The sequence below is a fragment of the Sceloporus occidentalis genome, unplaced genomic scaffold, assembly GCF_023333645.1.
Source record: "Sceloporus occidentalis isolate IW3139 unplaced genomic scaffold, rSceOcc1.0.p SCAF_8, whole genome shotgun sequence".
NCBI lineage: Eukaryota > Metazoa > Chordata > Lepidosauria > Squamata > Phrynosomatidae > Sceloporus > Sceloporus occidentalis.
The window spans coordinates 34475153-34487744 of record NW_028316988.1 but is presented as its reverse complement, the minus strand read 5'-3'; the positions used below and the strand labels follow the sequence as shown (position 1 = coordinate 34487744).

The following is a 12592-nucleotide window of genomic DNA, read 5'->3' as shown; positions in this document are numbered from 1 at the left end:
CCCAATGAGTTTAGCGCATTAACTGTCAAGGAAATCAGGTTTAGGACTGTAGCCTTAATAAGCAATCCAAGTCCCAATTCACAGCTGAGATGCTACTTAAACATAATATACAGATCCTTCAGAAAAAAGTGTTTCATGCCTTTCCATAAAGAGTGACAGTAGTAGTTGTCCTGTGTATTATTAAGTGACACCCAAGATTTATGCAGGAATAGAACAACTATCATCCTGCATACCATGAACACAAATGCAATGCTTTAAAACAGGGACACAACACCACAGCACAACGCTTTTGGACTGCAACTCCCATTGCTCCTAGACAGATATTAAAAACGAACACCAATAAAGGCATTCTGGGATTACACCTTGTCGGTACATCTGCACAGTCCCTATTGTTGTTTTTAAAGGAGAGGAACTATTCACTGTGCAAAAATACCACATTTAAGCTAAAGATCTCTGAGGTTTTAATAAGCTTCCAAGGAGCCAACATGGACGCTGTTAAAATTAATATTTGGGGACCTTGACATATAGGATGGGATCAGAGCAAACTGAAAGTAATGGGAGAGATTGTTGACCTTTTCAGCTATGCTAGATTGGAAAAATAAGCAAGGCCAAGGGAATCAGGATCTTGTCAGCCGGAAAAAAGGGGCCGGAGAGAAGAGTGACCATGGATGGGGGATCCCTGTAAAATATATTCAGCCGGCTAAAGGGCCTTTGCTCTCTTCCTTTAGAAAACACAAGGCTTTTTGATGGGCTTAGTGCCATTACACTCATGTCAAGCAGATTAGAAAATCACTAGAGGGGAAAATATCAAACAACCCACCAACCCCAGATTAGTTCCAGGAGACTAACTTGTGTTAGTCTGTGACAGCAAAATGACAAACAAAAAAAAGTATTTCATTTATTTAAACTCCAACCAACCCGAAAAAGCCACAGTTTGGTCCACAGGCAACGTTCCTGGTATGGCATTTAAAACTCTCTGGCCCCCAAACTCTCGACCCTTTCAGCTATGTCTAGAAATGGAGATAAAGCCCAGGCTTAACGTTTAAAGTAGCACTGTCACTCAGTTTAATAATAGGAATGTTTCCATGCTCAGAGGTTGCCTGACATGAACTGCTCAAATAAATCCTACTTTATTCTCAGGAAAAAACTGGCAGCATCATGCCATCTATTTTGGCATTCCCAACAAAGAATGGCACTTCCTTGAAACAGCAAAACAAAACTCCAGGTTTTCTTCCTGGACTGGGGAAGAGTTTGAGTCGAAAGGGTCAGTGGCTGCAGGGTAAGTGACCGCTAACTCCATTAATATACATTCTGGGGTTGATCAGTGCTTGGAGCAAATAAGCTTAAGGGCGAATTTGGCAGTAAAGCATGTTGCTTGCATGTTTACATCCGCAACACAACAGTACTGCAACACAGCTGTTCCACAGCCAAGAGGAGCTCCTCAAATTGGCACGGGTATTTTATAGAAAACCTCTGTCCTACAAAACGCAAGCCAAAGGATGTGTTACAAAAGAGTAACCGATCATTATTCATACCCAAGGGGCCTAAATACCCTAAAGGCATCACATATTATCTCATCTGGGAAGCTAACCAGGGTCAGCCCTGGCTAGTACTTGGATGGGAGACCACCTATAAATCCCATGTGCTGCAGGTGCTATTTCAGAGGAAGGAACTGGCAAAACCACCTCTGAGTATTCTTTGCTTAAGACAACTCTGTGAAATTCAAAGGGTCACTGACAACTTGAACTGGGGTCAAGAATACACAACTGGGGTCCAAAACACACTGCAGAAATAATCCAGTTTGACACTGCTTTAAATGCCCTGTCTCAGTGCTAGGGAATCCTGGGAACTGTAGTTTTGTGAGACATTTAGCCTTCTCTGTCAAGAGAGCTCTGGTGCCATAGTAAACTACAATTCCCAGGATTCCCTAGCACTGAGCGAGGGCAGTTAAAGTGATTTCAAACTGGATTATTTCTGCATTGTGTTTTGGAGCTGTATTGGTACATTCTGGGATGGGCCAGCGCTTGGGGCAAATAAGCTTAAGGCTGACTTTGGTGGAAGAGCCTGCTGCCTGCATGTTAACACCAGCAGCTTTAAGCACTGCAACAGAAATATTCCACAGCCAAGGGGAGGTCCTCCAATTGGATGGGTGTTTTACCAAATATATCTATATCTATCCTACAAAGCACAAGACAAAGGAGCTAACATAGAATCAGAGACCCCAAAGGCCATCCAGTCCAACCCCCTGACAAGCAGGAAATCACAGTCAAAGAACCCCCAAGAGATGGCCATCCAGCCTCTGTTTAAAGACCTCCAAAGGAGGAGACCCCACCACCCTCCGCGGGCCTTCTCTCCATGACTTGTGCTGTTTAATCACCATACTATGCAGGCACATTTTTATTTGACATGTAGTGCAGGGACAGCAGAAACACAATGCCATCTCCCAAGAGTTCCTGAAGTGTAAAAAGTGCTGATCTGAATCTCTTCCCTCAACAAGAAGGAATCCTAATTTCTGTCCTTTCACTTCCATCCCTCCAGTCCATCTGCCATGGTCCAGGACTCAGAGGGAGAGAAGAACTGCTGGATTCGATCCCCCTTCCCCACCACCATTCCCTTCTCCTTTTGTGTCACGTCTTTTTAGATTGTAAGCCCGAGGGCAGGGAACTGTCCAGATAACTATCTGTAAACCGCTCCGAGAGCCTTTAGGGCTGAAGAGCAGGGTATAAATACCCTTGTCCCTCCATATTTGCTAGGGTTAGGGGCACAAGACCCGTGAATATGGAAAAAACGCAAATAACAAAAACACCACGTTTTTACCCGAGAGGAAATCTCTCTAGGAATCTCTAGGTCCTGCAGTGCAACTCTATGGTCAACGTCCAATAGACACTGACCATAGAACTGCGCCGGAGGAGCTACAAAGGCCTAGTAGAGTCTTCTCTCTAGGTCTTTTAGTGTAACTTTTAGTCAAAGTTGACCACAGAGTTGCACTGGAGGACCAAGAGATTCCTAGAGAGAACATATTACTCAAATCTGTGAATAATCAAACCCACAAATATGGAGTGATGAGTGTACCACAAATAAATAGTTGTGACTCTCCCTGGACTACGCTGAGACCTCAGGTTTGAAAGGCACACTTTCACTGCCTGCAATGAATGGCGCAGATGTGCTCGTGAGGATCCTTGCTAACGAAATCAGGATGTGTTGGATGTTTCCAGCATCAGCGCCCCGCTTGCGCTTTGCGTCCCCAAACCCCGTCTCACCTGCATGCCTGGCACCTGCACCGCGACGGGAGAGTGGGCCATGATGACCTCAATCGTCCTTTCGCACGCTCTCTCCTCCTCCTGCTTCTCCTTCCTGCGGCCTCCTGCTGCAGGGAAGCAGGCGCTGCTCCTCGCTGCTTGCCGCTACTACAGGCTTCGGCTGCTGCGGGGCCTGCGAAAGGGAGGAGGGGGGGAAAGCGAGAAAGAGAGAGAGAGAAAAAGAGAGAGAGAAGGAAACACTGCATTAAACACTTCACCTTAGTCAGGGCTTTATTGGAAGGGAGGAGGAGGAAGGAAAGTCAAGCACCCAATGGAACAACCAGACCTCTCCCCAATGTTTTAAAATTGAAACCCCACTTTTCTCACCAGAGACCCCCACGACTGTCGAAGCATGTCCCCCTCCCCATGTTTCCTTCAGCCTTGACTTTTAACATCATCACAACTGCATCGCACCCCTCCTAACTTAAATGTCCCTCTACTTTCTCAGGTGCAGCCCCACATCCCTCAGCCCCAGACTGTATCCTGTCCTTCACCTTAGCCTCCCTTCCACACTATGAGGCACTATTTTAAGGTGGGTGAGGAAGGCACATCTCCAACTGCCCCCCCCCCCAGAAGACCACCATCACCATCCAGATCCTGGCCTATGGGATGGGGAAGGGACCCCCTTTGACCCGTCCTCATGGGGTGGAAGAGAGACACAACACCTGCTGTCCTAGGCTATGGGATGGAGAAGGGACACAGGCCATGCTGCCCTCCTTAAAGCCAAGTCTATGGAGGCAAGGGATACAGTCCCCCAACCCCTCTCTGACCATTCCCTGTGGGGTGGGAGAGGGGCACAAGATCTTCCACCCCCAACCCCCACCCTGGTCAATGGGGTGAGGAACAGCCCAATGTTGACTCCTTACAGCCCCTTCTATAGGGGCAAGGGATACACTCCCCAACCCCCACTGGCTCTTCTCTATGGAATGGGAAAGTAACACAACACCAGGCCCTAGTCTATGGGGTAGGGAAGGGATACATGCCATGTTGGCCTCCTTGCCAACTAGACTACGGGGGCAAGGGATGCACTTCCCCAGCCCACACTGACCCTTCCCTATGGGGTGGAAAGGGAACACAATCTTCCTCATCCCCACCAGATCCTTCTATGGGGTGGCATGTATGGCATACACTCCCCAGCTCCCTTTTGACCTTTCCTCCCTAATAGATGCTAGTCTATGGGGTGAGGAAGGGATGCATGCCATTTTGCCCTCTTTACCTCCCCCCCCCCCAGTCTATGGGGTGGGAGAAGGACACAAGACCCTCCACTACCACTACTATCCCCAAATCCAGGCCTATGGGGCAGGGAAGGGATACGGGTCACGTTGCCTCCAGTCTATGGGGGCAAGGGATGCCCTTCCCCAGCCCCATTCCGACCCTTCTCTATGGGGTGGGAGAGTGACACAACATTGTTCCTCCCCCAAGACCCTAATCTATGGGGTGGGGAAGGGACGTGTCCAATTTTGCCCCCCAGCCTATGGGGTGGGAGAAGGGGCACAACACCCTCCAGCGCCCCCAGACCCTAATCTCTGGGGTGGGGAAGGAAAACACATAGACAAGCCCCCCTTCCCTGGACCTAGGGTCCAAAGGGGGGAGCCACAAACACCAACACACCCCAAGCTCCCCTCATAGTCTATTATCACACCCTTAGACCCCCAACTTATGGGGCAGGGAGGGCATTGATTAGGGTTTACCTGAGAGCCAGAGACGAGGGAGAAAACAAGCCCCAGACCCCAAAGCCCCAAGCAGCAGCCCCTTGCTAGGCCTCGGGGACCCCCTTTCTTCCCCTTCCCCGAAGGAAGGGCCTCGGCGGCGGCGGCGGCGTCGCACCTCCTTCCTTCCTTCCTTCCTTCCTTCCTTCCTTCCTTCCTGGGGGCGATTAGTGGCGGCGGGCTGCTCCTTCCCGGCGGGGCCTCAGCGTCGGCGTCGGAGGCCCGGCTTCTTCGGGGCCCAGGCCCATGAGGCCGAAGGGGGAGAAGGCAGGGAAGGCGGCGGCGGCGGGAGTCGGAGGGAAGGAGCCCAGGCGCCTCAGGAGAAGGAGGAGGGCAGCGCCGCCATTTTGGAGGAGGAGGAGGAGGAAGAAGAAGGAGAAGGGCCCCGGCCCCGGCCTCGGCCTCTCCTTGGCTCGGCTGCGGCCTCCTCTCCTCCGCCTCCTTCTCCGCCTCTTCCTCCGCCTCCGAGGCGGGCAGCAGCAGGCCCCCTTCGCCGGGGGAGGAAGCTCTCCATGGGACCGAGGAGGGGGCCTCCAGGCAAGGAGGGTTGCGGGGTTTAGGGAGCAAATGGGCATTGTGGGGTAGCTGAGGGTCTTTTGGGGGTGCCTCCTTCCCAGGAGGGCTGAGGGGGGATTTCGGGGTGCCTCTGGGGAGAATGGGGAGCATTGAGATAACAAACGGGGCGCTTCCAAGGAGGGTTAGGGGGGTTAGGGAGGGGATGGGGATGGGGGTAGCTGAGGGTCTTTTTGGGGTGCCTTCAAAGAGGATTGAGGGGTCTTAAGGGAGTTTGGAGAGGGATTTGGGGAGCAAATGGGGCTGAGGAAGGAATTTGAGGGTGTCTCTGGAGAAATGGGGGGCATTTAGGGAATAAATGGGGCTCAGAGGCAACTGCTGTTTTTGGGGGGATAGCTGAGGGATTTTTGGGGGGTGCCTCCCAGGAGGGTTGAGGGGGGATTAGGGGAGCTTGGAGGGGGTTTAGGGAGCAAATGGGGATTGGGGGGCTGAGGGGTTGGGGGGATTAAGGGAATTTGGAGGGGGATTTGGGGAGCAAATGGGGCTGAGGAAGGCATTTGAGGGTGTCTCTGGAGAAATGGGGGGCATTTAGGGAATAATTGGGGCTCAGGGGGATTGGTTTTTTTGGGGGGATAGCTGAGGCATTTTTTGGGGTGTGCCTCCCAGTTGAGGGGGGATTAGGGTTGAGGGGGAATTAGGGGAGCTTGGAGGGAGGCTGGGGGGATCTTGGGGAGTCTCCAAGGCATCTGAGGAGGGGAGTTCGAGGTGCCTTTGGGGAGAATGGGGGGATTTAGGGTATCAATGGGGCTGGGTTTTTTTAGGGGGGAGATAGCTGAAGGTCTTTTGGGGTGCCTCCCAGGAAGGTTGGGAGGATTAGAGGAGCTTGGAGAAGGGATTTGGGGGGAAATTGGGCTGAGGCTTTTTTGGGGGGGCTCCAAGGAGGGTTGGGGGTCTAGAAGAGCTTGGAGGGGGATATAGGGAGTAAATGGGGCTGAGGAAGGTATTTGTGGGTGCCTCTGGAGAAATGGGGGGCATTTAGGGAGCAAATGAGGCTGAGGGGGATTGGGGGCAGAGGATTTTTTGAGTGGCATAACAGGTTTTTTTTTGGGGGGGGTGCCTCTAAGGAGGGCTGGTGGGGTTTAGGGGAGCTTGGAAGGGGGGGTTATGGAGTACATGGGGCAGAAGGGAATTTGGGGGGTGCTAAGGGGGCCTGGTGGAGGGATTTGGAGTGCAAAGGGGGTTGGAGGATTTGGGGGTGCCTCAAGAGGGTGGAGGTGGGGTTTAGGGGGACCTTGGAGAAGAGGTGGGGTTAGTGGGAGGTTTAGGGAGTAAATGGGGCTGAGGGGGATTTGGGGAGGTGCTGAGGTATGGGGTTTTGGGGGGGCTTTAGAGGGAGCTGAGGGTGGATTTGGGGGTGCCTCAAGGAGAGCATGGGGAGGCTCAAGTGTATTGTTATTTTAATTGTTGACTTTGTGCGTTTTCCATTTCTAATTCTGTTTTGTATTTTAACATGTTGTGTCCCACCTCAAGCCTTGAGGGAAAGAAATAAAACTACTACTACTACTACTACTACTATTGTTGTTATTATTATGGAGCAGAACCATGGACATTGAAGTGAAAAGTCGCAGTGCTGTGCAGTGCGCAAGGGCCCCAAATGTTGACATTTTCAAGGAGGGTATGATGGTAAAACAAAATGAACCCACTCCCCATCAATGGACAGTCAAAAGACCACTCTCTGCACCTCTTAAATCCTAGAATGATTTTTAAAGATTTAAACTGAAACCAGCCATTTTAAATGTACATCTTAGAATTCAAACTGAGTAGAATAAATCCCAACAAGGTTGGAGTTCTATGCATCATTTTGACGGTTTCACCAAAATCTTTTAGCACTCAGCTCTATTAAACCTGCATTAACGTCCTCTGGTTTTTCTCTGACTTCTCAATACTTGAGATCACTTGAATTACGTTGCTTCCTCCCCGTCCTTTAAAAACACAATTTCCATTTGAGCTGAATGCATTTTGTCATTTCACTCTGAATCATATCGTTTTGAACTTGAAAACACTGCAATATTTCTTTGCCGCCTGGCAATTTATCCTTACTCCATCCTCCCAGGTAGAACAGTTTGTGATAGACTGAGTTCGGCATTTACTTATTTTAAGTTAAATAATGAAGTCATTGATAAATAATGTGGTTTCTTTCATATTCTTTTTTTTAGCGGAGACCAAGTTTAATTGCGGTCTGCAACATTTGGAGGAATTCAAAGGTACCCATTCATTGGGTTTCAAAATCGCCATTGAGCTCAGATCCCGTATGTATTCCAGGAGCCGAGTTTTCCCACCATTTGGAACAACAGTGGAGAATTCACTATTTTTCTGGTCTTCTTCAGTCCTCTTTCGGCTGAGTTTCCTGTCGGCCTCCTCGGACCCACAGGCTAAAAATAGTCTAAATACCATCCATTTCGGTTTAGCGGGAGATAACCAAATATGACTGGAAAGTACAGTATGTTTTTACTTAGTGTGTTGTGTCGCACGGTTGTGGATGCAGTAGCAGCAGGTTTGGGCTACAATCTAGACCAGTGATGGTGAACCTTTTACAGACCGAGTGCCCAAACTGCAACCCAGACCCCACTTATTTATTGCAAAGTGCCACGTCCCTCTTGCTTTCTAGTAAGAAACTCTGGCAAACTCTGTGCTTGGGCGACAGTATGTGTGCCCACAGAGAGGGCTCTGAGTGCCAACTCTGGCACGCTTGCCATAGGTTCGCCATCACTGATCTAGACTGAGAATCCATCACAAATCTATGGCCAAATATGGCGGAGTTGCACTGGAGGACCTAGAAATCCCTAGAGATAGCATACTGTATATACTCATGTGCAAGTCTAATTTTAGTCAAATAATTGATCCAAAAAACCTGAGTCAACTTATCCACAGGTCAATGTAAGTAATGTACTTCCACTCTTAGTTTAAAAAAGTATGAAGAGAGATCTTGTAGCACCTTTGAGACTAACTGAAAGAAAGAAGTTGGCATCAGGAGCTTTCATAGGCTTCCGTCTCTTTCCTGAGATACATGTGGTCTTAGGCTGAAGTCTACGAAAGCTCATGCTGCCAACTTCGTTCTTTCCGTACGTCTCAAAGGTGCTACAAGATCTCTCTTCATACTTCTTCTACAGACTAACACAGCTATATCTCTGTATTTTAAAAAAGGCAGTGTAATCTTGTCCTGGAAGCACTGACCCTGCTCTACTCTCTCATCCATCTAGCCTTTAGCATGAGCACAAACAGTGATGCCTGCTGGAATTTTGTAAGTTGTTGGCCATTGTTTCCTTTTCCTTCACCCTTTACACCCTTAGTTAAAAGTGCCTAAGTTTTGACCTCAACTTATCCAGAGGTCATATCAAAATCCGTAATTTTGGCCCCCAGACCTGCCCTTGACTTACACACGAGGTTGACTTGTTCAGTATATGCGGTATTAATCAAATCCACCAATAATCAAAGCTGCAAATGGCAAATCTGCAAATCTGGAGGGTTAACTCTACACACACTTATTGCACATCCCACCCAAACTTGCTGTCTTTGCACCGACCGCAGTGCTAATTCCTGCTCCTTTGAGTCTTATCCATGCGCCACACCATTTCAAAGGCAACATTCACACAACTGCAGCCTGAGAAAACTGCTGAGGAGGATTGAAAAAGCCACTGAAGTTGGAGTAAACATTTGCCGTATGCCTTGTATCTCAGCAACAGGGCTTGCAAAATTAAAAAAAGAGCGAGAAAGCAAAGGCAGGACTCCAAGAAGAGCTGCTTGGCAAATGCCAGGCATTAGTACCTGGTGCAAATCAGGCTGACAAAGCAGCCTTTCTGTCCTGGGGCAGCCAAAAAGGACAAACTCCGGCCAAGGAGAGATGTGAAAGTTCTGACCATCTGGGACACAGACCCCAAGATGACAGTTGAATCCCAAATGGAGGACACAGAAGCAGAACAAAAACAAGCAAATTGGCCAGCTAGCTATCGTACTTGTCTTCCTTCCAAAAGAGGGAACAGGTTAGGGGTCAAGCCCCCCAAGATGGATAATTGGGAGGAAATAACTAGCTTTAAAAAGTTAAATATTTTCACAATCGCACAAAGTGTGACTAGAAGAGTCAAATATTGAAGCAATAGACCTATTTGGCTCTAAGGCCGCAAACCGGGATCCTCTTGTTGGTGCGTCTGCTAGTTAGTTTTCTCTCCTTGCACAAACACATATTAAGGGCTCAATATCGATGGAAGGACAATAATCAAAAGATGTTGTTTAAGCTTGGAGTCTGTATGAGGGGAAAATGATCAAATTCCAATGATCAGGTAAGTTGCAATTGATAACAGAGAATACAGAGAGACAAGGAAGTACTAAATGGTGTTGGTTTTGGGTTGGAAGACTGAGAGAATGTCACTGTTAATGTAAAGTTGTGTCACGTGTGTGATGTACGTTTGTTGCAAAATGTATTTTTTAATTATATGTTAATTTTTAAAAAGAAAAAGAAAATAAATTGTAACTGAATTTTAAAGAACTCTTCAGTTTAAACCCCCGCCTCCTCCTTTTGCGCAAGGTCAAAGAGATCCTGGCCTATGTCTGTCTGTCTGTGTGTGCAAGAGGCACATTTAGTCACACAGGACTTCCTGCCTCCGAAACCAGCCTTTCCCCACTTCCCTTTCACCAAATTTTAACCCTCTTCCACTCCTCTCTTTCAGCCTCCGGCTGCAAATGTGACTCACAAGCGAGTATTTTACAGTGGCCTCCTGAAGTCAGATAGCAGGAAGAGGGAAGTGTTTCAGAAGTATAGTGTTTTTTTGGCATACAACACCTTTTCGTGGGTCTCTCCTCCAAACCCCAGAACTCAGAGATGTGCTGCTTCACACCATTTGTGTGAGAAAGATCAGTAGCTATTCTTTAGTCTTGGAAACCTTTGACAGATAGTCTGCTCTCACCTTCTTCCCACTCCCTTCTTTCAGCTTTTGCAAAGGTACCTTGTCATTCTTGATTTCTTCCATCTCCATATCTGTCCTCCATACTGCTGGATATCATCCCCATTTATCTAGTATTTCTCACTTTCCATGGGGTTAGAATTCAGAGGCATATTTATTTTATTTATTTAGGCCCTTTTATAGCCATGTTAATCTGGAATATTAGTATACAAAGCGATCTTGTACAGTGGGTCCTTGGTATCCGCTGGTGTTTGGGTCCAGGGCCATCTCTGGATACCAAAAGCCATGGGTGCTCAGGTCCCGTCAAATGCAATGCTGTCCTTTATATAAAAGGGCAAAATCAAGGTTTATATATTTTTAAAATATATAAACTTTTAAAAACTATTTTCAAGCTGTGGATGCTTTAATCCATGGATAAAAAGGTCTGTAGGTATGGAGGGCTGACTGAAGCACCCTTGAGACTGTCTTTGTAGCATGAGTGTTTGTAGACTTGGAATTTAAAGTGGTATCAAACTGCTGTAATTATGCCATGCAGATACATCACAACTCTAGGAACTACACAAGTTAGCGCCACTGCTCTCTGCACCAGAAATGAAGGAATGGTGATGGTGGTCTCCATTTCTGGTGACGCAAAGGGCTCAAAAGGAAATGGATTTGCCAGCGGCTTTAAATTCCCAGAGTCAGGTGCCAGCTGTTTGCAGAGTGCTCTTCCTTTTATTTCTTGCCCGGAGGGCAGAAAGCGGGGAAACAATTCCTTTCCAAGAGTGAGAGACATCCTCATCTAAGGGAAAACAAAAGGCACTTTCTTTTGTGGGTCAGAGAACATTTGGGGTAGACTCCGGAGGGGGTGGGTGTTGTTTCAAGGGGGCTGCCTGGCTGCTAAAGCACTGCTTCATGGCATGGAGAAGGAAGATTGGTTTTGGAAGCTAAGCAGGGTCAGTACTTGGATAAGAGACTGCCACCAGGTCCTGCATTTCAGAGGAAGGAACTGGCAAAAACCACCTCTGAGTATCACTCCTCTTGGGCTGTAGAAATAATCTAGGTCATCATCACTTTAACTGCTATGAGCTGATGCTATGGGATTCTGGGAATTGTGGTTTTGTGAGAGCTCTGGCACCACAACTACAGTTCCCAGAACCCCGTAGTGACAACCGGGATTATTTCTGCAGTGCAGATGCAGCCAAAGAAAGCGTTGTGAAACTTTTAAGGTCACTGAGTTGACAGGAGACCTGAAGGCACATGAGACAACACAGTACTAAAGGTATCGGGACCCTTAAGTTCTAGAATAGGGGACAGAAGATGATGATGGTTGTTATTGTCGTTTCTTTTTGATGGGCCTTTTCTGCCCCCTGCTGTTCAGTTTCTACACAATAATATTGTATATACCCATGTACAAGTCTAGAAATTTTTGTCAAAAATTGATCTGAAACACCTGAGTCGACTTATCCATATGTCAATGCAAGTACTGTACTTTAACTCTTAAAAAGGAACCATCCTTTGGTGGAAGGCAAGAGCGTCATCTTGCTGGAACCACCACCTCATCCATCCAGTCTTTAGTATGAGCACAAATGGTTATGCCTTCTGGGATTTTTGTAAATTCTTTGGCATTGTTTTCCTTTGCATCATCTTTTACAACCTTTGTTACATGCCCCTACGTTTTATCCTTATGCATGGGTCATATCAAAATCCGTAATTCTGCCATATATAAGGCCAGTTTACAGTCAAGTACATAGAGTAGGTCATAACACAGATAGTCCACATTGAGCGCTTTGATGGTGTCTTCCTACATGGCTGAATTGGGTTGGACTGGATGACCCTTGAGGTCTCTTCCATGATTCTATGAAAACAAAACCCAGCTGATGAGGGCAAACCAACCACACATCACCATATAAAAGTCCAAGTTATGAGTTTTTAAAAAGGGGCTTTTAAAAATAGTTATCTACAATCCATGAGCCTTTATCTTTGCGTTCAGTGCTACACAAACAGGTGGTCCATGGCCAAGTGTCAATCCCCAATCCATTGTCTTTGGCAAGTTTCCACACAAGAAACCACCATAGCCAGCTGGTATAAATATGGTGATGGCGCTTGGCACATTGGGGGAAAAGGAAAAACT

At 47.5% G+C, this 12592-nt stretch overlaps 1 protein-coding gene across 1 annotated transcript in view; it reads right to left on the bottom strand.

The window, feature by feature from the left end:
* The window catches only part of STK26 (serine/threonine kinase 26), a 33678-nt gene extending 28295 nt beyond the window's left edge, over nucleotides 1-5383 (bottom strand). Inside the window, exons 1-2 of the mRNA XM_089536231.1 lie at nucleotides 4991-5383; nucleotides 3261-3432 (exon numbers count right to left, since the gene is read on the bottom strand). Of these exons, the coding sequence (XP_089392357.1) occupies nucleotides 3261-3302 (42 nt within the window). The 5' untranslated portion in view covers nucleotides 3303-3432; nucleotides 4991-5383. The remainder of the gene's footprint in view (nucleotides 1-3260; nucleotides 3433-4990) is intronic.
* Nucleotides 5384-12592: the final 7209 nt, after the last annotated feature.